Source organism: Brachyhypopomus gauderio, chromosome 18, assembly GCF_052324685.1.
Source record: "Brachyhypopomus gauderio isolate BG-103 chromosome 18, BGAUD_0.2, whole genome shotgun sequence".
Taxonomy (NCBI): domain Eukaryota; kingdom Metazoa; phylum Chordata; class Actinopteri; order Gymnotiformes; family Hypopomidae; genus Brachyhypopomus; species Brachyhypopomus gauderio.
This window is the reverse complement of record NC_135228.1, coordinates 2,174,707-2,195,151: the sequence shown is the minus strand read 5'-3', so window position 1 is coordinate 2,195,151 and position 20,445 is coordinate 2,174,707. Positions and strand designations below refer to the sequence as shown.

General features: G+C 42.9%; 2 protein-coding genes across 4 annotated transcripts; both read left to right on the top strand.

Annotated features, from left to right (window-relative positions):
- Positions 1–663: 663 nt before the first annotated feature.
- On the top strand, positions 664–2,574 carry LOC143482023 (uncharacterized). 3 transcript variants are annotated; one of them, XM_076980271.1, is made up of 5 exons: positions 664–876; positions 964–1,026; positions 1,151–1,607; positions 1,695–2,020; positions 2,131–2,574. In XM_076980271.1, the coding sequence occupies exons 3-4, from the start codon at positions 1,384–1,386 to the stop codon at positions 1,855–1,857; spliced, it is 387 nt and encodes a 128-aa protein (XP_076836386.1). In that variant the 5' UTR covers positions 664–876; positions 964–1,026; positions 1,151–1,383; the 3' UTR covers positions 1,858–2,020; positions 2,131–2,574. The 3 variants fall into 2 exon arrangements, with proteins under 3 accessions (XP_076836386.1, XP_076836388.1, XP_076836387.1); XM_076980272.1 differs by having other exon boundaries at positions 664–1,026.
- Positions 2,365–4,904, top strand: LOC143482336 (uncharacterized). Its single transcript, XM_076980684.1, has 6 exons — positions 2,365–2,785; positions 2,923–3,122; positions 3,334–3,546; positions 3,662–3,918; positions 4,003–4,252; positions 4,352–4,904. Exons 1-5 carry the CDS (start codon positions 2,365–2,367, stop codon positions 4,223–4,225), a joined length of 1,314 nt encoding a protein of 437 aa, XP_076836799.1. The 3' UTR covers positions 4,226–4,252; positions 4,352–4,904.
- The last annotated feature ends 15,541 nt before the right edge of the window (positions 4,905–20,445 follow it).

Below are 20,445 nucleotides of genomic sequence, written 5' to 3'. Positions count from 1 at the left end.
ATGGTTGAATGCACAACTGCTACGGTCTTAAACAGGTGTCTGTTGCAACTGTAGTAACGCGATGCACAGCGTACGACGTCGTTATAAGCGTTCAGTAATGGAAAACATGGTTTATAATCATGTGTTTCTTTTTCTTTCTTTAGACAGCTTTTTTTTTTTTACTAGAGATCACACTTGTGTGTGCATGTCTGTGTGTGTGTGTGTGTGTGTGTGCGTGCGTGCATGTATGTATGTATGCATGCATGCATGTATGTATGGATGCATGTATGTATGCATGTATTTATGTATGTGCGTGCGTGTGTGTGTGTGTGTGTGTAGTCGTGTGCATGCTCATTTTGCTCTCTCCTGTTGTACAGAATGGACTACACACCGTCATTCAGGCGTGAGGCCTGTGGTGACCTCACCCTCCAACCTTCACCCGATGCCACGGCGCTGGTCAGCGCCTACAAGCAGCGGCCGACCTCTTCCCGTCCTTGGAGCGCTGACAGGGTGAGGGATGAGGCCAAGGATCGGGTGAAGGCTGGAGGAGGCGACCCCGGGAACGCCCGGCTGGTGCTGAGTGAAAGCACCATCCAGTTTGGCCAGTACCGGGGTCAGACATTCAGATGGCTGCTGACCCATGACGTGGGCTACGCCGTGATGGTGTCGGGAGCGCGAGGGTGGAGACGCTTTGGTGTCCCCCTCCATGGCCAACAAAGACGCCCTGGTGCGGTACGTCAGCCTGTTTCCTGACGTGACTAGAGCAGTCAGGGAGCGCCGTGCCAGGGACGAGCCCTCTTCCTCTGGGCAGGAGGGCCAGTGTCTTGTTGGGTTTGGGGTGCACCAGAGCGTCTCGTACAGGGACCTGTACCAGGCTCAGGACAGAGAGAAGAGGAGGTAGGTGCCACATTCATGTACGACATGCAGTGGATGTTGAAGGTGGAACGTGCTGCACTCTCACGATTGGTTTTTTGTTTAATACAGCTACGTCCAGTGGATCCGGCAGCAGAAGGTCAGACCTGGGACCAAGATGGAGGTGCTGCAGAAGTATGTACAGCGCAGAGACGCCAGCACTCGCTGCATCCTCATCCTGCTCTGTGTAGAGACGTGTGTGTGTGTGCCTCCAAGCACAACTCCTGTCTGATAACGTGTTTCCTGTGTCCATACACAGGCCTGCCCGAGGGCTGGAAGCAGACGCTGCCCAAAGAGCAGCATCAGTGGGTCAGCTGGGCTCTCTTCACCAGAGACCAGTCTGGGAGGCTGGCGCTGACTAAGAACCCGCACCTGTGGTGGTCGCCTCCCGGACCCCGGCTGGTTTACACGCAACCTCCGTCATCGCCAGACACCTTCTTCCACAGCAGCCTGTTCCTCTGGTTGCCCTACCGCATGTGGGCATTCTAGCTGATGTGCGTTAATCCCGAGTGCCGTCGGCTGGGCCATAAGCTGACGGCCTGCGGGACGTACAAGACCGTCCAGAGGGTCTTGGACTTCAGCGGCTGGTACTTCATGGCCACAGAGTACCTGGAGTGCCGCCGCTGTAAGAAGAAGGTGGCGGGATGGTCGCAGGACATCCTGGATCAGCTGGACCCCGTCCATCGGGAGAAGTTCCCAGTGATCCTGACTTACAGGTGAGCGTGTGTGCATTTGTAAGCTTGTGAGAAGTTCGGTTTGATTGCTATGTAACCTGTGGTTTTCTGTGTTTTTCTGTGCTGTAGGCTGTCCTGCGACAAGGAGGTTGTGAACTTGATGCGAGGTCGCACTCTCGGGAACAGTGTGACCTCGCTGTACAAGCATCTGTGTGTCAGGCAGACAGCAATGGCTGACTCAGTCCTCAGAGTACCTCTCTGTGCTCAAAAAGTGTCTGGTCCCAGGCACTGACCCCAGCACCATCACCCACCAGCTGCCCCCGATGGTGCCAGTGCCCACTCCAAAATGGCTGCTGACAGTATATGCCCAGGATGTACTGTCACGGCTTGAGCAGACAAAGGCCAGGATCACCCCCATCTATGGAGCCATTTTAAAGATGGACTCCACTAAGAAGGTAAGATTGTATAGGAGCACACACACACACACACACACACACACGTACACACACAGTAATCTCTATGGTGGGCTTTTTTGTCATGCGCTGTGTCTTGTCTGTCTGTTCAGGTGACCAAGAAACTTGCTGGTGCTGCTTCCGGCATGGGCAACAAACATCGACAACGAGTTTGGGCATTGCCCATGTGCGTGAAGCTGATGGAGCGGTACCAGTGAGCCGGAGAGGATCCTCCCCATCTCCTCTATGTGGACCGGGACTGCTGTTCCACCGCGGGCAAGGGCAAGGCAGCTGCCATGTTCCACGCGTGGGACCAGCTGGTCGTCAGGCTGGACGTGTGACACTTCATGCGCCGTTTCGCGGCGGGTGACACCACGGACAGCCACCAGCTGTACGGCCTCTTCATGGGCCGCCTTTCCTTCTGCATCTTCGAGTGGGATGCGGAGGATGTGGTCCGACTAGAAGAGGCCAAGCAGTCGGCGCTCGAGGAGGCACCGCGCTCCAGAGGCCACCTGACTGATGCTACGTCTTCCAGCAGACCTACAGCTAAGGAGCTGGCTCGGCACTGCCGCCGCCGCACACGCGGGGCCCAGGCGTCCGAGGAGCTCATCCAGGAGCTGCTGGAAGACTGCATGGACAGAACAGATTCCATGGGCATCAGGCTTCTGGACCGGGAGAAGATGGAGGACATCTGGCAGACCCAGAGGCGCCACCTCCACTGCATTCAGGACCCTTCTGGCATTCAGCTCTACAGGAGGATATATCGCTGTGCGCGCGGGTCCACGTCCCTGGAGTCGTTCCACCTCCACCTGAACCGCTTCGTGCCTCACACTCTCTCCTTCTCTCTGATGTACATGCAGACGTACGCGTCAGGACTGTTTGCTAAGTGTCCTTGACTGTTACAGGTACGAGTGCAGGTGTCCTGCACTTCCAGGCGTACCTGCTGGAAGGGTTGGTGAGGTGGAACGAGGACCGCGCGGCAGCAGCAGTGGAGGGGAGCGATCCTGCTCGGGTCTGCTACAGTGGCCAGCTGCAGCACTACGCCAACCAGCTCAGCCAACAACTCCTTGGGCACCAGCTGGCTGAGGACTACACAAGGCCTGGAGTATACAGGTAATGTTCTCTCTCTCTCACACCCACACACACTTAAACTTTCTTGTCTGTGATATATTCATCACGTAGGTGAACTCTTTGGGGTGGAGTACCTGTACTCTCAGACCGGCGTAGTGCTGCATGAGGACCTCGGCAGGGATCCAGACGCTCCGGATGGGCTTTGCGACGAGGACCTTCCAGAGCCGGAGGACTAAGGCTTCGAGGATGTGGGTGTGGGGTTCGACGAGTACACGGACCCCACATGCTCTGAGCACAGCCTGGAGCCACTGCTGCCTCTCCATCGTGCAGCAGTGAGGCCTCGTTCTCCGGATGCATCGTCGCAGGCCCAGTCTGACCCTGCCGAGGACTCCACGTCCGAGCCAACCGAGGAGAGCGTCCCTGGCCAGGTTGCTACCCAGACCCAGGCCTGTACTGATGTAAGTGTAGTTTATTCATTGTGTTAAATCGTAGCAGGATTCAGCTGTTATGTCCTGACCCTTTTGCCACATTGTCTGATATCTGTATAATGATTTCTCTTTCTTTAATTTTCAGGAGAGCCTGGGACCCGACCGCGTTCCAGGCGATCATCACGTGGTCAACCTGGCCGACAGTCTGGTGGAGCTGCGTCACCAGGCTTTTGTGACACCGCAGAGGGTGGACGGCATCGTTGCTCTCTGGGACAAACTGCCAGAGAGTGACAAAGGCGGTGTTGTCTACCCGCCGCGTCACAGAGACCGACTGGTGAAGGGACGCTTCAAAAGCAGCTATTCCAAGACCTCTGTTGTCGCTGGGACAGAGAGTCTGAAGCGGTAGGCAAACCTTCAGTAATCCAGTAGCTTCAGGATTTTCTAGTTTGGCTTGTAGCCGTGTCACTGATTTCTGTCTGTCTGTAGCTGCTTCCTCGGACAGGGCAGCGGGGCCTGCTCAGTGGCCCAGCGTCAGACGCCTTGTCGAGACCATTTGCCTGACGCTTTGTCGCCTTCACCCTGGCGGGCAGACCATCGCCGGCATCAGGGTGAACAGGTGGGCTGCCATAATGAGGGACTACGGCGTCATCAGGAACGTAGTCCTGGGCAGCCCTTGCCTCATGGCTCGGACCAGAATACAGCTCTTTGAGCTGAATCAAAGGACACTGACCCAGTGGTGAGTTTATCCATTCTTCTTTGTCTGAAATTGATCTCATTTGACACTGTGAGCTATACAGGCTGATTACTGATAGGCTGTGTTGCATTTCTTTTACAGGTACAACACGAGGAAGAAGAAACAGGAACAGGACGTTCTGCACCTGAGAGTTGGCCAGTCCAGCACTCCCACGGTGGCCTCAGAACCCCCCTCCCTTCCGCGCTGAGCAAGCTCCCAGAGCGTCCCACGTACACCCACCCTGCGTACGATTTTAACATCCAGGCGGACGCTTCCAGACAGGCTTCCCAGCGCGTCCGAAGCCACCATCCTCTTGCCTCCGATGACGCCACAGCTGCTCCAGCTTCTGCCACCCCCGACACTCCAACTGCCCCCGCCACACAGCCTGGGCCCAAAGTGCCCCGGACCACAGCGTGGTGGTGGAGGAAGAAGGCAGAGGCTGCCGCGGCCGGCACTGAACCCCCTGCTGCTGATGGACAGCCCGTCCCCACGAAGCGGCTCAAACGAACATTATTCATGCAAACAATGTGGCCAGCCAAAGACAAAAGAGTTTGGCCACAGCCGCTTTCGTGGGGTGCACTTCTGCGCGACAGCAGCGGGGAAGACAGTGGAGCAGTGGATGGAGGAGATGAAGAGAGGAGGTGCTGGACAGGGTCAGTGATCCAAACACCTACCTGATGTTTTGTAAATAGTTTATGTAAAAATGTTTCTGTATGTATGTATGTATGTATTGTTGAGATTTACATTTTAATCCCTTCATATATTGTTTACATTACAGTATTGATCAAGCAGCTTATCATAATCCATATATAATTTGACCAGTCTTAAAGTATTAATTAAACTTCTAATATTAATCACTTTGTTTTGCTTACAGTATAGTATTAATCAAATAGCTAATTATCAAGTGTGTCTGAGAAAAGGCCTGTATGCTCTGTCCCATATTCCAAGTGCCTGTCATTTTCTAAAAGAACAGGATGCTTAAGAAGAAGAATACGAATGTATATCAGTTTGACAGGACCAGGAAGCGAAGGCCTCTCTCCCACTCTTAGTAAGGAAACATCTGTATGTTTAACGTATGTGATCTACGTGCAACTCCTATGTATGGAACCACTATTAAGTCTGTGAAAATCATAATTGGCAAAAGTCATTGTAAGATTTAGGGAAAAAACAAGATGAGCTCAGCGGATTGTGAATGTCTTAGACAATCAGCCTTTGTCTAACAGGCTAGGTTAGGGAAAGTCCAAAAGAAACGGGGGGGCTTATACCCAGGCCACACTATATAGAACAGGAGGAAAATGTGTTGGGCAGAGACCTGCGCACAGAGCCATAGGGTAGAGTAGATAGGCTTGTGTGTGTTCTCTCCAGAGCGCTCTGTATTTTTGTATACATTTAATAAAAGGATAAAGACAAGACTGGTAATGTTTTCTCTTGCAATCAACGAGCATGCTGTGCTAGGTGAAAGAGGATCAAAGCACGACAGTATATATATATATATAGTTTTATGTGAATGAGCACTGTATTATATTATAAGCATTTATTATATTATAAGCATTCATTATAATTATATTATACTGATTGGCACTGATTTATTTAAAAGTTTATTTATTCAGATTTTTATTGTTGATTAAAGAAAACACTTCACACAATTTGAAGAGAGTTGCTGGACAGTTTTTTTTATGTAAATATGCATCTATATCTTTTTGAAGTATGTATAGTTATGTGTACTGAATGAGTTTGTTAAATCATGTTTTATTTGCAAAATAAGTAAGCACTGATTTATAATATTTATTAGAGGTGTGCCAAAAAAATTGTTTCATATATCAAAAATCGATTCTCATTTACTACGATTCAGAATCGATTTTAAATGTCCCAAAATCGATTCCAAGTCGTGGTGAGGTCTCGCGTTATGTAATTACAAAATTATGCGAGACTTTACGCAGCAGGTTCTGGGACACACTCGTGCGCGGAAAAGGTTCAAAACAGATGGAGGAATGAGATATTCAACCTGTCAGGTCTTCATTTAAGGCAAAAATATGGGTTCATTTTGGTTTTTACCGAATGCGACACAATGTAGCTCGTGTGCAAGGCTTGTGTAATGCGGTGAGCACGGGAGCGTTAATATAGAGAAGGGTGGACCCAAGTGCCGGTTCGCAAGGTCAAGACATTTGACACTCGTCAAATGTATTAGCGAGAGGGAAACGCGCACAGCAACCCAGAACGAACAAACAAAACAACACGGAAGACTCGACGTACAGAAGAATAGAAACCAAAACCGTGAGGGCACGGAGTAAATAGAAACAAAAAAACAATGCGGAAAATACAACTCGTCAAAAATAACACAACCGTAGTGAGACGGGAGGAAGAAACAAAATAACAGTAACTAAAAAACAGTGCGGATAAATGCAACGCGAAAACGAAACCAAGGACGCCAGCAGAAGTAACTGGCAAAAAATGGTGCAGCAAAATAAAACCCTTCCCAAAAATAAAGGCAAAACGGATAGGAAGAAATACAGGATTGGGAAAACTTGAGATGGGTCAGGAAGCGACGCAGGAGAAAGATACTCGAATAAGTAAAGAGAAAGCATAACAGAGAGATGTGGCGAGACCATTAAACGATAAGCAATCACAAAGCAGAGACTGGCTGAGAATGTACGGTTACGCCGGTTTAGTCTGGGACTGATTCTGGTGCCCCTAGCAACGGCTGGGGGAACTGCATCCGATCCAGCCCTGACAGCTCGCAAAATGAAGCTCAAGAATTTTGTTAACACAACAAAAACCATTTTATTTTACCAAAGCACTTAATTTTTGTTAATTAAATGTGAAAGACACTTAATTTTCTGTATTTCCCGTTCTGTCTTGCAAAGCAGACTGTAGTAGATCATGCAGATTTTATAGACTGAAGCAGACATTTTTATAAATCTAATTTTTTAAATCGAAAATCGATTTTGAATCGAATCGTGGCCCCCAAAATCGGAATCGAATCATGAGATAGTAAACGATTCCCACCCCTAATACTTGTTTTATTTAAAAGTTTCTTAGAGAAATCCATTAAAGTGGATGGGGAAATAAGTGGTATCTTTGTGTTCTTTTATGCAACTGTCTTCATGAAATGTTCTGCACTTTGGCCGACCTCTGTAGTCTTTTATATGTCCCGTGGAAATAAAATTTTGTTTGAATAGTGTGGGTTTGGTTTTAATTTGTAAAATTAAAGTACATCATGTAGACTTTTTTTCTCAGCTATAATTTCAGTTACTTTGTGACCAAATGTTATTCTGGGTTTCATATGAATTTGTAGTAGTTTTCCCTTCATAAACAAGCTTTTATAGTTTATATATTTTTATGTTTACACACTCCATCAGGTTTGGTATTGAGGTAACAATATCTAGCAATGTACTGCAGTTTAAATAAAGAGCTTTATTGAAATGTATATCCATGGTAATCGATATTCCTGTAGTCTGCAAGTGAGGACACTGCTGTCTACATGACGGACATGGCAGACCAAGCCACTCGGCTTCAGTTTCTGTAAGGAACACTGGAGCTTCCTTTTCAGACTTAACGTTATTTAAATTAGTTTTTATATCCATACAGGATTTGGTTGTGCGGCAGCTAATAATGGTAAATTTAAGTAAGCCGAGGTCTTGCACTGTGGGAAACGTTTCAAGATGGAAGAGTTCCACACCCATGTTACTTTTACTCTGGACTTCCGGTTTCGGGCAGTATGGCGTAGGTCGCAGAGAACACGAACTCCGCAGAGCAAGGTTATTTGTTACCTATGGTGCACATTTAATTTACTTTTTTCGCGACTGAAGCTTTGTTTTAGTTTATCTCCCTGATTCACTGGCTCTGTTTTTCGCCGACATGCCGCCTAAATCGAGCAAAACCGCCGTTTCCTCTCAGCCTCTCATCGCCCCGGCTCTCGCTGCTGCCTCGTCGGCCTCGAGTGCTGCGTCTCCTCCGAGAGAGAAGCGTGCTTCCCCCGATCTTTCCAAAGAGCTCACCGCTCTAAAATCGGACATCATACAAGCGGTAATTTCGGAGCTTACGCGTGCGCTTACAGCTGAGTTCCACACAATCTCCGGGGACTACTACTCAAAACTCCAAACAGAGCTCCTGGAGATGAAAACCGAGCTTCTCCGAGACAACGCGTCGCTGAGAGCGGAGCTCGGCTCAGTCGTGCGCACCGTCTCTGAGGTCGAATCCTCCTTGTCGGCTCTCTCGGACGATGTTGTGAGCCTCACGGCAAAGGTTGAGTCCCTCTCCAGTGAGCTTGCTAGAGTCGACGCTAAGTGCGAGGATTTGGAGGCGCGTTCGCGCCGCCAAAATATCCGGATTATCGGCGTGCCCGAGGACAACGCACGATTTACTCTGTCCAACTCCAATGTGTCGGAGCTTTTGAGGGAAGCCCTCTCCTTGGAGAAAAGCCCACTTGTGGATAGAGCGCACCGCTCTCTGGCGCCTCGTCCAAAACCCGATGAGCCTCCTCGCCCAATAATTGTGAGGTTGCACTATTTTTAGGACTGCGCTCGAATTCTCAAAGAGGCAAGGAATCATCCACGAATCACGTCTTCTGGTATGACTCTTTCCATCTACCCTGATCTCACATCTAAAGTGGCTAAGGCGAGAGCGGCCTTCAATGCGATCAGAAAAAAACTTCGTTCTATGGATGGAGTCAAATACGGCATGTTTTACCCGGCTCGGCTTCGTATTACATATAAGGGCGAATCGCGGGACTTCACTTCTGCTACTGAGACTGAGCGTTTCGTCTCTTCAATGTCTGGCGACTGACAGACATGTTTTTCTCTTATGCCTTTTGCTTACGTCCTCTCAACTCCTTGGTAGTGAAATATCTTGTAGAGGGAGTATAAAAATTGTGATTTAGATCATTATAATGGTGATTATACTTGAATTTAAACATGGGCGGGGGAGCAAAAGAATGGAAGGCGTTTAGAAAATAATAATTGATAGATGGGTTGCACCATGAGACACTATTTGCAGTATGCTATGGTTGTGCTTGTTCTGTGGAGTTTACTGGAGGTCTGTACTCGCACTGAGCTGTTCCTTCGGAAGTGTTCATTTGGGATTGACTCCCGTTGGAGTCTGTTTGGGGGGGAGGGGGGGATTGTGTGTGGGGTGTTTTTTTTTTCTTTTTTTTTTATTTTTATTATTATTATTATTATTATTATTATTTACTTATTTTATTTCTCTTTCTCTCTCAGTTGGCCTGTTCGAAGTTTCACTTTTACTGTGTCATATCTTAAATGACTTGTCCTAATTTAAAGACATTATCAGGAGAGTTCCCTTTAAGCTTTCTGACTTGGAATGTTAGAGGGTTAAATAATCCCATTAAACGTTTGAAGATTTCTAACCACCTGAAGCATTTGGCTGCGGATATAGTATTTTTACAGGAGACACACCTTAGGAATCAGGATCATCTTAGACTGAAATTTTCATGGGTTGGTGAGTTTTTTCACTCTAAATTCAACTCCAAGACCAGAGGAGTTGCAATTTTGATTAAGAGGGGAATTCAGTTTGTCCCTGGGAATGTTGTTGCAGATGTGAATGGCAGGTATCTTATTGTACAAGGTCACTTATCTAACTCCCCTGTTTTACTTGTGAATGTTTATGCTCCTAACTTCGACAACCCAAATTTTATGACAGGATTGCTCAGCTCGATACCATCCCTGGACACCCATTTTTTGATTCTCGGTGGAGACTTTAATTGTGTTATTGATCCAGTTTTAGATCATTCAGCTCCTCCTGTTACAACCCCCTCTGCTATGTCTCAAGTTCTTTCTAATTTCTTGACTGACAATGCTATTCTTGATCCTTGGAGAGCTAATTATCCCAGTACTAAAATATTTTCTTTTTATTCTCACCCACATAAAACTTATTCTCGGATCGATTATTTTTTTTTAGATAACTTTCTCTCTTCAAGAGTCATTTCATCTAAGTATCATCCTATCGTATTGTCTGACCATGCCCCTCTTACTGTTAATGTCAAGTTATCTAACTGTCCTTCAGTCCGTCCACCTTGGAGGTTTAATTCGCTGCTGTTGTCAGATCCTGCCTTCAATTTATTTATAAACTCTTCTATAGATGATTTCATCATTAACAACAAAAATGATTCAATATCGGCTTCGCTTTTGTGGGAATCCCTTAAAGCTTACTTACGAGGGCAGATTATATCTTACACTGCCCACTCTAACAAGATGCAGAAACAAGAACTGCAGGGCCTGTTAGCTGAACTTGCAGAGATCGATAGGCTCAATGCAATCAATTCAACTCCCGCTTTGCAGAAGCGTAGATTGGATCTCCAAACTAAATTTGATCTTCTCACTACCTCCTCTGCGGAGCGCCTCCAATTACATGCGCGCAGCAGTTATTACGAACATGGCGACAAAGCTTCTAGGTTGTTGGCCCATCACCTAAAGAGACGTGCAGCTTCTCGGTTGATCCCCCAAATAAATGGTCCAGAGGGTGAGCTGTTTTCAGATCCATTGTCCGTTAATGCAGTCTTTAAATCTTTTTATTCAGAACTTTATCGATCAGAGGCAGCGACTGATGTCCAGGTGTCCGCTTTCTTAGATGACCTAGAGTTTCCCACTGTAGATTTACCTCATGCAGAATCTCTTGAGTCACCTCTCAGCCTGGAGGAGATTGGGATTTCTATTAAAGCTATGCAGACAAATAAGGCTCCTGGCCCAGACGGGTTCCCTGTCGAATTTTTCAAGAAATTTATCGATAAATTGGCTCCGGTTATCTTGGAGGTTTTTGAAGAATCTTTAGCTTCAGGTACTTTGCCACATACGATGACTCAAGCTTCTATCTCACTCCTCCTTAAAAAGGACAGGGACCCTGATTGGTGTGCATCATATAGACCTCTCTCTCTCTTGAACGTCGATGTAAAGATTTTGGCCAAAGCTTTGGCGCTGAGACTGCAGACCGTTCTGCCTCAGGTTGTCTCACCTGATCAAAATGGTTTTATTAGGGGGCGTCAACTTTTTTTCAATGTTCGAACGCTTTTGAATGCTATATTTATGGACCATTCTAGTACTCTTCCCGAATTTGTTATATCTTTGGATGCAGAAAAAGCCTTTGATAGAGTCGAATGGAATTTTTTATTTTTAGTTCTGCATAAATTTGGATTCGGACGTAATTTTATCTCCTGGATTAGACTTTTATACACTGCTCCCCAAGCTAGTGTGCATACGAATGGTGTTCGTTCTGAGTACTTTTCGTTGATGCGCGGAACTAGACAGGGCTGCCCTCTGTCACCATTATTGTTTGCTTTGGCTATCGAGCCCTTATCTATTGCTCTAAAATCCCTTCCTCTTTTCCAGGGTGTTGTACGTGCTGGTGTTGAACTGAAGCTTTCTTTGTTTGCTGATGACCTGTTGTTATATGTCTCTGACCCCACCTCTTCTCTCCCACCAATTCTATCTTTACTAAACACATTTGGCCTAATTTCAGGATATAAGGTAAATTTGCAGAAGAGTGAGTGCTATCCGGTCAATGCATTGGCTTTGGCATTTAACCATTCTACTATACCATTTAAACTGGCCCCAACTGGCTTTATATATTTAGGTATACATGTCTCCCGCACCCTACCTTCTCTTTTTTGTAACAACTTCACCCCATTAATGACCAAACTTAAATTAGATTTGCAGAGATGGCGATCCCTCCCCTTGTCCCTGTTGGGTAGAATCAACACCATAAAGATGAATGTGTTGCCTAGATTTCTTTTTTTATTTCAATCTATTCCCCTATACTTATCTAAAAGGTTTTTTAAAGATTTAGATCAGCTTATTATCTCTTTTATTTGGAATGGAAAGCCTCCAAGACTGAGCAAACTAGCTTTGCAAAGATTCAGATCTGATGGTGGTCTTTCCCTCCCTAATTTCTCATTTTATTATTGGTCGTCACATGTTCATAAAGTACTCAATTGGATTCATTCTCCTGATTTATTGTGGTGTAGACTGGAGATTCAAACCTGTGTCTCTTCTTCTCCACTTGCTCTACTCACCTCTCCCTTACCACTTAAGATTAAAAGTTTTTCTAAAAACCCTGTGGTAATCTCCACTCTTCGTATTTGGTGTCAGTTTAGACGCCACTTTAAATTCTTAACACCCTCCTTGTCAATGCCCATCTTAAATAATCATTTATTTCCCCCATCCCTTGCTGACACTGCTTTTCTTACCTGGCACAAGAGGGGTATAACATCTTTTGGTGACCTTTTTAGAGGCGGGACCTTTTGCACCTTTGCCCAATTGGTCTCTGAGCTCAACTTGCCTCCTTCGCATCTGTTTCGATATTTTCAGATCAGACATTGTGCCTTGTCTCTCTTCCCTAGCTCCCCTATTAGGCAGCCTTGGGATGATTTGTTGTCTCTAGACCCTTCCAAGAAGTCACTTATATCTGTGATGTATTTGCATCTTCTGAATTTAGACACACCTGGCATCTGTAAAGTTAAATGTGCTTGGGAGGAGGAGTTAGGCATCTCTCTCTCGGATCAATGGTGGTGTAGAGCGACTAAGGTAGCACAGTCTTGTTCACCTTGTGCAAGACTCCAATTGATTCAATTTAAGGTGTTGCATAGAATGCACCGTTCTAAATCTCAGCTATCCAAATTTTATCCCAGCTCAATCAGTGATAGGTGTGATAGGTGTTTGGGTTCTCCTTGTAATTTGAGCCATATGTTTTTTTATTGTCCAAACCTGCAGAGGTTCTGGTCCCGTTACTTTGATTTCATGTCCAAGGTTTTGGAGGTTGATATACATATTTGCCCTAAGATAGCAATATTCGGCATTTCTGATCAATTATCCTCACTTACCCGAGGTCAGGCACAGGTTTTAGCTTTTACCTCCTTACTGGCGAGACGCCGTATTCTTTTTTTATGGAAATCGCCAAACCCTCCTTCTTTTGCTCTGTGGCTTCAGGATGTGATGCAGTTTCTCAAAGTTGAGAAAATGTCATGCACATTGAAAGGCAATACTGCCTCATTCAATACTAAGTGGAACTCTTTTCTTTCCCATGTTGATTCACTTCTAACATTGCCGGCCGACTGAACTTATTTATTATTTATCTATCTATTCACTTATTTTTTTATTTTATTTGTTTTATTTTATTTCTTTTTATTTATTTATTTATTTATTTAATTTCTCTCTTTTTATGTGTGTATATGTGTATATGTTTATTTACCATCGTGGGTTTGTATGGTATGAGGTGGTTCGAAGAAATGGGGAGGACAAGGGAAGGGGTGGGGGGAAGAAGGAATTAAAAAAAAAAAAGAAAATGTTTGAGCTTAGACAAAGTGTTATTCTTTACTTTTCTGTAATTATTGCTGTGATATGTTTGCTCTTGCTCTAAAAATATAATAAAAAAAAAAAAAAAAAAACTTTTACTCTGTCAGGTTTGGCATTGTGTGGACCACTAGCAGGTACCAATTTGAACCAAAGCAGGAGACTTGCACGAAAACGCATAGTTCACATGTCTGAAGTTTTCAGAATATTTTATTGAGGCCTTAGCGCAAGGATGGATTAAGGATAGTCTGGGACTCTGGGGAGGAGTTGGGGTCCTTGCCCTCCTCATTTGAAAAATGACACGGACACGATGCAGCTGGCTGATCGGATTGTGGGTCTGACACACCTGCAACTTCCCCTTCATGGTTTTTCTGCTGCTGGTCGGTGGTAGCCTGACTAGGTCTGCAAAGGTAGTCACCGACAGGTGACACTAAGCCAGTGGGATTACATCTTCATCGCTAGAAGTAAAAAATGATGCTGACTGAAAGTAAATGATACTCAAAATTGTACTTAAAATATACTTAATAAAGATAAGCCCATGCTGTTTCTAAACATTTTCATGTTCACTGAACGTAGTTTTACACTATAAACTGAACTCAATAGTCTCATCAACATCTACTTAAATTTTCTATATTTCATTACGTTGGGAGAACTTAATTTTATTCATTTCAAATCAGAAAGAGGGAGCAATCTGCAAAACAGGCGCCATTATACACTTTGGATTTAAGATAAGTTTCTCATCTCTTTTAACATGTCAAAACCTAATTTACATGTAAAAGATCATTGTAAGAGTATATTTGCAGATTATATCCACATTAAAGCCACAACTGGCTTCATGAGGTTAACGGTATTTGGGCTTTTGTTTGACTTTTGGTATACCCCCCCAATTTACTGCTCATTTTATCAGGTTAATGCCCTTAAACGTCGTGCTTTTTATGCTCGTATGTACCTTAATCAGAGACGTGTACCTATATCGCTATATGTGAATATGCCTTTATCTGGATAAATGTAATTTGGGATGTCCTGATTCGAAGCTTGGCAGTTAGGTAGCTAGATGCTAGCGAGTTGAATAGCTAGATGCTAGCGAGCTGAATAGCTAGATGCTAGTGCGATAAATATTTTGGCCATGCAATGTTGATAAGCTGAAAATCTGGCGCGATGAATTGCTAAATGATAGTGGGCTGAATAGCTAAATGCTAGCGAGCTGACTTGCTGTGTGGAGGGGGGTCGATACGTAGTTCGGCAGTGCCGTTTTGCTGGTGACCCAACTCCACACGTTCAATATGACCGCAATGTTTCTCAGAATGTCAATAATAATTTGATTTCGTACATAAAATGCATACATGATAGTGATTTGTCATTTTAAGTGAATAATGATTTAAAAACAAGGCATGAGTTTTTTGCACAAGGCAATTGAACACTACATTATTTTGTTTTTTTTTTGTAGTGTTTTATTACAACCACTTTTGCTTCCACCACTTTATAAATGAGATGTGTACTTTTTAAAATTTGAAGAACCTCCAAATTATATTCTTGGAATAACTTGATATAGAACCTTCACATTTCACAAATCCCACCTCAGCCAAATTACCACTGCTGGGCCCCTGAGCAAGGCCCTTAACCCTCAATTGCTCACTTGTATAAAAATGTGATAAAATGTAAGTCGCTCTGGATAAGGGCGTCTGCCAAATGCCATAAATGTAAAATTTTAACATGTTCTTAGTTCACACAAACCATTTTTTTTATTTGAACACTTGACATTCAAGACAATGTATCTCAAAGTTGTTCTCATGGACACCCAGACAGTCTCTGAGGACCAAGCCGGCTTAGCTATACCTGAGAGTTGTTTTCCCGATGAAACAAATGTTTTCTATTTGTGTAGGCAGAATGCAGCATTGAGAAAAGAAGTCATCATTTGCAGCTTGATGGAGTATGTGGGGGAACATGGGCTTTTCACAATGTTTTGTAAGTAAACTACAATATATTTTTATCAATGGACTGACGTCATTGTTTATGCTGATAGTGATAATATGCATTACACATTATGTACAACACTGTTCTTCTTCGAGTTGTGCATTGGTGTGCTTGATTGTGAACAGCATTTAATATTGGCACATTTTAAATTTGGTCAATTGCCTTTCCAGGTTTTGGGCTGAATTTTGATTCCCTGGCATACTCTGACCATATGTGCATACATAAAGTCTTGCAGAAGAATGAATGTAACAGATTCCTACTAATTTCTGTGTATCTATTGGGTCCAAACTGTTGTGTGACACATGTGCATGTGTTTTTCTATTATTTCATGTATGATGATAGTTTAATTCAACTTACTGTTATTTGTCTGTTTATGCGGCAAGCAAACCATGGTCCACCACTTGGACTAAATTTTGGTCCATTGGTCTGGACTGTGGTTTGCGGCACCTTTTGACACCTGTTCACACACAAGTACTTTCTAGGTCTATGATGGTAGAGACTCCTATCTGCAAAATAATATAAATAATACCCTCACTTTTCACAACAAACGATGAACATCTTCATTGTCAAGAAAGACAGTTTTTTTAAGCAACAATATCTCATTTGTTTTATTTAACTGCAGTAAATTTACAAAAAAAATGATAATTGTAATAAATGCAAAAATTGAATTTGATGTCTGGAAATTGATTTATTTGAGTGGTAGGTAATGGGGCTTAAAATATAAGTAATACAAAAGCAAAAAAATTAAGGCAAGTGTTTGCATGGACCTTTCTATGTTGGTGGAATTAAACTAAACTTTGAATTTATTTAGTTGTGTTTATTTAAAAAACGAAGTATATTCAACTTAATTTCCAACCCTCTTGTCAACTCGAAATATTTAAGTTAAGTCAACATATTGATTTTAGTTATACTGTGATAATTTAAGTATTTAAGTGACTTAGTTGGGTTACATTTACTTAATACTACAGCAAGTTAATTCAACTGAAAAAGATCCATGCAAACACTTGCCTTAATTTTTTTAAGTAACACTTCATTTTTTTTTTTTTACAGTGTAACTAAATGTTAGCAGTGATCACTTCATATCCAGCGGTTTCTCAAAAAAGTTTGAAATCAAAGGAACACTTTTCATGAAATCTGCCTGATTTTGTAACGCTTTGAGTCTCGGTAACAATCTCCATGGTGAGGTTTTATTTCAATAGACAAACCCAAGAGCCTGTCCACACAAAAACAAAATAATATTAACCTCCGCCAAAACGACTGCAGGAAAAGTGCTGAAATAAAATACCTCCATACACAAAGTATGGGGAAAAACCAGGGCTTACTAAAGACATGCAGAATACTCAATGCTAAACACAACAAATGAACTAAGGATGCCAGGGGGAGTAACTGGCTCTCTGAGCATAGTGGTAAGTAAAAAAAATAAAATAAAAAAAAAAACCCTTCCCAAAACAACCAGAAAACCTACAGAGAAAAAAACAGCAAAGGAAAACTTGAGAATGGCCAAAGAGAGGCGCAGGAGTGAAAACACTCGAAATAGCAGGGACAGGAGAACATCTCCAAAAGGAGAAATTAGAAACGGGGGATAAACATGGTGACGAGACACCAGAGGCACCACGATGTCGACGGAACGCCGCATGATCCCGACAGAGAAAATGGCTGCACACTCATAGCATGGGCTACAAACAACTCTGCAGTGAGACACGGCAACTGCCTTCCTTAAGTAGAAAGAAGGACAGCTGCAGGTCATCTCTGCTGATTGTGATCTTGCTGCCAAGAGCTGGCTCGTGGGCTCCGCCCAGTGGCGGCAGATCGAATGATCCTGGACAGATTTGCTTCCTTAATCTTTTTTGTTTCTCTTTTTGAGGCACCACTTTTTTGTTTGGGAGCCACGTTAATAGCAAGTGTTTCTTAAGATGCAAACAAAGAAGCTTGTCATGCAAATTCCTATTCCTATCCAATACTCACTATGTTGGTTTTGTTTTATTTTCCTGAACATACAACATAATCACAAAATTGTAGAACCAGATACAATATGTAATAAAAAAGGCTGACCTATAACTATTTAGCTATAAATTGTTGTTATTATAAATGTATTGTATGTAAATACTAATATTATAAAGCTTATACTTCTACTATTATCAATAATGTAATTTTTTTTTAAGCTGTGAGTTGCAAGTTAGCAATGTTACACTAGCCTTGAAAAAGGCTGTGAACCTTTCAAAGTTTAATATATATAGTAATATAATATCATGTAATATAATAATATATAAACCTTTGAAAAGACTATGAAAAGAATGTAACAGAATATATGCAATAAAGTATAATATAAAAGTATTTTTATATATTATAAAATAACTACAGTATAAAGGGCAATGCACCTTTAAAAAGGCTGTTGGTTGCTGATCTGGTAATAGCAAGGTAAAAGTTGTAGTAAAAGCACAGAGCAAGTTCACAAGCTGAACTGTCTGAATGTGAGGAGTTTTGATACTGGCAGGGGGTTTTATATAGATCTTGCATATTCATTTAGAAGTTCTCGCAAGACCTGATTTGCTTTTGCTCAGCCCCGTGAGAATTTAGGGCAATGCAACAAATCGTCACCACTGAGTGAGAGAGTGGGGGAGGGGCAGCCACTATCCACTACAAAAAAATGCTGGTGTGAGTGAGAGAAAGAGAGAGAAACGGGGGAAGGACTTGAGTTTATTAAAAATGTGTTAATGATATTAAATCAAGTTTAATTACTGTTGAGACCCCTTCACACCAAGGTTATAATACTTCTGGGTTTTTCATTTTAGTTTAGTTTTTATTTAATTGTGACTTTTTTCTAATTCAGTTAGTTTTAATTAGTTTTTAGAGCATGTTTGCTAGTTTTTATTAGTTTTAATATTTTTTAAGCTTAGTTTTAGTTTAGTTTTCATTAGTTCTAGTATTAGTTTATTTTATACTTTGGGTTATTGTCAGGTGCAAGATTCAAAAAGTTCAAATAAAAACTCATCAAAAGATTCCATAAAAAAAAAAAAAATAGTTAAACAACCAACAGTCCACAAGATAGAAGCCTTAAGTGCAAAATGTGCAATATTGCTGCTGATTGTCAGACTAAGGACAGACACGAACATAGGAACGTAACCCTATTTTGGTTTGTGTGAAAAGCCAAACCTTTTGAAGGCAATCGAGCAGGGCCGGAGTGGGCCACTTTTTTAGCCCGGGAGTTTCATGCCCAAATCCGGCCCAACATTATTTTTCCCTCCCAATCGGCCCAAACTAGAGATTGACATGAGCCGGCCCATAGGGAATCCTCCCGAATCTCCCGATTAGCCACTCCGGCTCTGCAATCGATTCACACAGTCGTGTTGACATCTAGTCTCAACAAATTAACTAGTGAATCCACCTGCTCGCGGTTTTTCTGCATATCAGTCCCACCAGGATTTTTGTGATTGTTGTGGGCTAAAATGTTTGATGTTGCGGTGTGTTTTTGCTTTTTTGTGAGTACATTACAATAGGGAGTAAATGTTGTATGGTTTCCTCTATTTAGTAGTCCATTTTAATTATCTATTTACCTATTTATTCAGGGTTGCCAACTTTTCAAGATCGCTTGAAGTGAGATTTGAACCTGGAGGGGGTGGCGAACATTAATTGTTGAGGGGGGGGTTAGCGAACGTAAGTTGTTACCGGGCGGCCTGTAAAATGGACACAAATTAAGTATTATATCGAGATCGATCGCCAGTGGTTGGCGCCAGAGCGAACTAGTAACTCGTAGATATGGATCAGAGATAAATAAACTTTATCTCAGACCCTCGCCGCTTGCAAAAACATCCTATCTATAATTTCAGAAAGTTTTAGTTTTCTAAAGATGTAATATAGTTATCATTTTTGTCTTTTAATTACCGTTATTAATTTCAGTTAACGAAAATGTTTTCAGTATCAGTTTTCATTTTTTCATTCATTTTTGTGAACGATTATAACCTTGCTTCACACTACCTTGAAACATGTCAAGTCATCTCAGTCATTGAATAGTCACTGAATAACAAGCTGAATAAAATGTTTTCCAACAAATAATCCTCACACTATAACCACAGCCAGGGCTGGAGTGAGCCCCTTTTTCAGTCCGGGAGTTTCATCCCCAAATCCGGTCCAAAATTATTTTTTCCCTCTCAATCGGCCCAAACTAGAGATTGACATGATCTGGCCCATCGGGAATCCTCCCGAATCTCCCGATTAGCCACTCTGGCTCTGCCCACAGCTATTACAACAAAACCACTTGCTGTTTCATCATCTGTCATCAAACCAAAATTGTGCTACTCAGTAAAATTAGCTTGCAGTTCTGTTGTATGAAAAGGCACTGGTCTCTTTACTGTTGTTTATTAAAGGGGAAACATGCAACTAGTCGAGTGGCTTGTTGTTTTCAAGTGAAATCACACCCATGGCCAAATTCACTCAATTTAATCTGTCTCAGATAGCATTCATCAGAGAATTGCTTGCTTGTAAATTTAAATAATTGCAAAATTACTAAATTAATTTTTGCCTCTGTGCTTAAGAGAAATTGAACATAATTTTGTAACAATGCAAATTCAGAAACATTAAGTAAGGGCCTGAATCGCATATTTGCAACAAAAGGTCTGTTATGAAATATGGTAGCTTGTCTGAGAAAAAAAAAATTACAATCACGCATGACTCATGCATTGCTCACAACTCAAAATGTTCCTAAATAAGGGGTTACCCATGTTCTCTGAGACGCTGTTGTTCTCTTCCCCAAAACAAAGTCAGTTGCTCAGTGCAGTTTTCCTTCACTCTACCCTTGACTGTCAGATCAGAAGCTAACAAGTTTAGTTTAGAGTCAACTGATGAGTAAATTGTTGTACAGTGCAAAAGTTAAAAAAAGGAGAGAGCAGCTAATATTTGATTAGCATTGTAAAATAGCCTAGTTAA